The 4,651-nt window shown below is 54.4% G+C and overlaps 1 protein-coding gene across 1 annotated transcript in view; it reads right to left on the bottom strand.

Annotated features, from left to right (window-relative positions):
• Positions 1–652: 652 nt before the first annotated feature.
• The window catches only part of HPD (4-hydroxyphenylpyruvate dioxygenase), a 5,968-nt gene continuing 1,969 nt past the window's right edge, over positions 653–4,651 (bottom strand). The window contains exons 4-9 of the mRNA XM_012558006.1: positions 4,449–4,556; positions 3,362–3,451; positions 2,278–2,381; positions 1,744–1,821; positions 1,025–1,187; positions 653–835 (exon numbers count right to left, since the gene is read on the bottom strand). Coding sequence (XP_012413460.1) covers positions 653–835; positions 1,025–1,187; positions 1,744–1,821; positions 2,278–2,381; positions 3,362–3,451; positions 4,449–4,556 — 726 coding nt within the window. The remainder of the gene's footprint in view (positions 836–1,024; positions 1,188–1,743; positions 1,822–2,277; positions 2,382–3,361; positions 3,452–4,448; positions 4,557–4,651) is intronic.

Consider the following 4,651-nt stretch of genomic DNA (forward strand, 5'->3'; position numbering starts at 1 on the left):
TATCTCCATAAGGGCAGAAACTATTGTCTTGTTTGCTGATGTATCCCAAGTGCTTAAAACAGTGCCTGAAACATAGTAGGTGCTCAGCAAACATCTACTGAAGGAATGGATGAATGGATGTCATTGCCAAAATCACACAGTGAATTTGTGGTAGGGCTTGGGGTTTGGAGGGAACAGGGTGAATCCAGCGTCGAGGCTCTTGTGCGCTCTGCCATACTGCCACATGGGAATGAGCCCTGGTGGCACAGTGATTAAGAGCTCAGGCTGCTAACCAAGAGGTCGGCAGTTCGAATCCACCAACTGCTCCTTGGAAACCCAGTGGGGCAGCTTTACTCTGTCCAATAGGGTTGCTCTGAGTCGGGGTCAACTCGATGGCAATGGGTTTCATTTTTGGTTTGGCCTCCCCAAGGGCTAGATCCGCAGACTCAGGACACTAAATTTGGCTGAAAGAACATAATTTGGCTGTAGTCTAATATAGCCTTATTTTCATGGTAGGGCAACTGAAGCTCAGAGAGTGAGCTGAATCCCCCAAAGACATACAGCAAGTCACGGGCAGAACCAGGACTGGCATCCAGTCCTTGGCACCTGCTGTCTCTAAGCCAAGAGTGTGCTGCAGAGGGACTGGGCCTTCCGGGGTGGGAGGCCTGTGCCTTCACAGAAGCTGCAGGGACCCGTATGGGAGTCCTTCCCCTTCCCTCCATTTGCAGGGGCTGCCCCTGGAGCTGCACAAGACGTGGATTAGGACCAGGAATGGGGTTCTAACCGCCATGATGATGTCTTCGGTCTTGAGAGCAATGTGCTGGACTCCAGCGCCTCCATTATAGTCCACGTATTCCTGGGGGCAGGAAACAAGGACGCCACTGTCATTCACCCCATTACCCACACCCCTGCTCCTGCAGGAAGCCCCAGCCTCTCCCCTGCTCTCTCCTTTCCCAGGGCAGGCCCACCTAGATCTGGCCACCCGCACCCCTGCCCCTGCAGGAAGCCCCAGCCTCTCTGCTCTCCTCCCACGGGGCAGGCCCACCTGGATCTGAGACTTCTTCTTGCCTGGCGCCGGCTCGTTGATGGGCATCTTGATGGACTCCTCGTAGTTGGCCACCACAATGGAGCGCAGAGAGCTGTACTCTGTGTGCACCTGCGTGTCGTCCACGGACCAGAAACGGTGGAACTGGAGGTTCTTCAGGTACCTGTGGGGCCGGGAGGGCACACCTGCTCTGAGCGTCAGCCTAGGGCTGCCTCCTCGCCTGTTTCCACCTTCCAGAATTCGTCCCCAGGCTGCAGACAGGAAATGCTATTCCCTTCACGGACACCACGGATTTGATCCTTTATTACAACTTCAGCTGGGAGTCAAGTGTTTCATCTTAACAAAATACGTACAGCCTGGTCATCCTCCAGCAGAGAGAAGCACAGCGCCTTGACAAAGGGACGCTTGTTTTGGGTTTGCACAGGGGCACTGTTTGGGTGGTGACTGTCTCCCTCTAAGCCCCCATGGACTGTGACATCCCCGCTTTGCTTCCCCAGGTTCCTCTGAAGGAGACCTATGTATCACTTTGGGCCTTACATCCTCTGGGCTCCATGGGGACAGTTTGGGAGTGAATGGATTCACCAGTGACCTCAGCCTAGCCCCACACCTCCTTGTCTTCTGTTTTCCACTTTAGTGTCCTGAGACAAGAACTGGGAAGTGGGCCCGTCCCCGGTGGGGACCTGTCACTTTTGGGGGGAGGGCTTTGTCCAGGGGCTCACCATTCAGAGGCGGACACCATCTCCTGGTCAGGCTGGTTTCCCACAATGTGGTCGATAACCTCAAGATTGCACCTGGGCCTGGAGGAAAGGGAAGGGGTGGGAAATGGGAGGAGAATGTTACCCCCCAGTCCTCTCCCTTTCCAGTGAAGCCCCAATAATGATACTAGCTCACACTTACGTGGCACTTACTATGGGCCAGGCACTTTACAAGTGTGAACTCAGTGAATCCTTACCATGACCATGTCAGGGGTGTACTGTGTTATTCCCATTTTACAGATGAAGACACTGAGGCATGGAGACATTAAATGACTTGTGGAGGGTAAACGGCTGTGAAGAGACAGGGCTGGGATTTGAACCCAGGCAGTCTGGTTCCAGAGTCTATGCTCTTAGCCTTGATGGCTCCCCGCTAGGCCACCCTTGGGGTTCTCAGGGTTCCCCAGCAGCCTCCCAGATGCTTTGCCCCAACATCACTCGGGGACAGGGGACATTGCTTTCCACTCCACCACAGGGCCAGCCACTCCAAAGGGCACTCACAGCTTGGAAAGTAGGGGGTCCATGAATATTGGGGCTTCGAATCCAGGCAGGAAGCGGCCAGTGTAGTTCATCTTCTCCACCAGGGTGTGCGTGGTGTCCCCATACTGTGGCGGGAGACAGCCCAGCTCAGCCCCGAGATCCAGTCCCCACTGAGACCAGGCCCCATCACACAGGAGCCAACACAGCCCTGGGTTTTAGCTGGTGTGACCCTACCTCCGTGTGTGGCCTTGGGCAAGTCACTTCCCCTTGCTGAAATGATCTGTAGTTTCTCATTGGTTTGGGGGTTTCTTTGACAGTCTCTCCCTCGCCCCCAGACTGGAAGCTCGTGAGGGCCAGGATACTGTTTTGCTCGTTGTGGTAACCCCAGCGCCTAGCACAGTGCCTGTTATGGAGTAGGTGCTCAATAAAAAGGTGTTGACCGAATGGAGAGTGAATGAGAGCATTGGATCAAATTATGCTGCAGAGCTCTTTCAGGCATTTTAATAGATTTTCAATTTGATTTAATCTTTAGGAGGTAGGTCCTATAATTGTTTCCTTAGTACAATAATACAGGTGCTAAAAAGAACTGAGAATATTTGCCAGATTACTTAGGATATGCCAGGCGCTATTGTTTTACATCCTGTACATGGATTATCTCATTTGATCCTTACAACAACCCAATGAGGGGTTATTGATGAAGAAACCGAGGCACAGAAAGGCCAAGCAGGTGTTTCGACTTGAGTCCTTGCTCATTTAAATGGAGTCACAGAGAGGTGAAGTGATTTGCTCAGAGTCACACAGCCTATGAGGGGTGTGGCTTCCCAGACCCCATCTGTTTAGGTGTCCTTTCTTCAAAGCCCCTAACCAAAGCTTGCACCCCATCGCATGACTCCCCGCCGGGAAGAAGGAGAGATGGGAAGGGACGGGTGGTTCCCATCAGCCTCGGCACACAGCCAAGCATTGCAGGGGTGAGACTCCAGGGAGAACATCTGTGCTTTGGGTCGCCAGGCTGAGGTGATGGAGTGGAGTTAAATGGGGTAGTGGGAGCATCCCTACAACCCAGAGGGTGCTGAAGCAGGAGGGGTGGGGGCACCAAGTCACTCACCGTCTGCAGCACAGCAAACTTCACCCTTCCACACTTATCCTGCTCCACCCAGGGCTCCTGCACGATCTTGGCGCCCCGTTCCCGGGCTTTCTGCAGAGCAGATGGGGTCGGGGAGGCAGTGAGGGCCGGGCCCTCAGAGCTCTTGTCTGCCGCTCCTGCCTGGTACCCTTCCGTGTGGGCCTGCTGCTGGCCTCCTCCATTCTCCCAGCCCTGGCAGGCACCCCTGCCAGCTCCAGCTCTTATTCTCCATACCCACACCTTGTGTTCATTTGGCAGGTAGGGAAACTGAGGCCCAGGCTCAGAGTTGGGGCTATGGGAGACAAACCAGGTGGATGTGGGTAGTTCCAGAGGCCTGGATGTCTGTCCTGCCCCTACTAACTCACTCGGTGGCCCTTCCTCCCTCCAGTCCTCAGTTTCCCTATCCGCAAACAGGGTAGGTGGATACGAACAATACTAGCTGATATCTAATGAGCATCCACTATGCCTCAGACCCTGTGCCAAGTGCTTCCCATGGATGCACTTACCAAGCCGTACTTATTACACGTCAGTGCCGTTACCTGTCAGGCCCTGTTCTAGGTATTGACCTCTTTCATCCTCCCAGCAACATTATATGGAAGGTACTATTGTCATCTGTATTTTATAGTTGAGGAGACTGAGGCTCAGAGAAGTTAAGTCACCTGCCTAAAGGCACACAGCTAATAAGATTCAGACCGGGGCAGTCTGGCTCTGGAATCCTTGCTCTGAACCTCTCTTCTGCCTCTTGAACCCAGCGCTGTGCTCCATAAGTGATCATTAAAATCTCATTTCCTCTTTATTACGACTCAGTGAGGTCGATACTCTGGCTATCCCATTTTATAGATGCAGACACTGAGGCTCAGAGGGCCCACAGTTAGTAAGGGGCAGAGCATCGCTGGAACTCAGCTGTGTGTCACACCAACGTATGGGGTCTTCACTGTTCACTGGACATGGGGGGGCTTCAGCTTGCCTCCAAGAGGGGTCCCCATGGCCGACAGAGGGCAGGCAGAGCCTTGCCGTGTGCTCTCCTAGGGCGCCGCGGGTGGGGGCTGGGAGGCGCGCAGGGCCTCACCTGCACGATGTAGTCACAGTCTTCCACCTCGAAGGCGATGTCCTTCACTCCGTCACCGTGTTTCGCCAGGTGATCGCCCATCTCTGTGGCCAGCAAGGGTGAGGGGCACTGGAGTCCCTCCCCGCTTCACCTGTACTCTCGGTCTTTGGGTTCCATCTCCCTCCAGGCTTGGCCCCCTCAGCCTCCATCCTCGGCCACACCCC

This window comes from Trichechus manatus, unplaced genomic scaffold, assembly GCF_000243295.1.
Source record: "Trichechus manatus latirostris isolate Lorelei unplaced genomic scaffold, TriManLat1.0 scaffold00131, whole genome shotgun sequence".
In the NCBI taxonomy this organism is placed as follows: domain Eukaryota; kingdom Metazoa; phylum Chordata; class Mammalia; order Sirenia; family Trichechidae; genus Trichechus; species Trichechus manatus.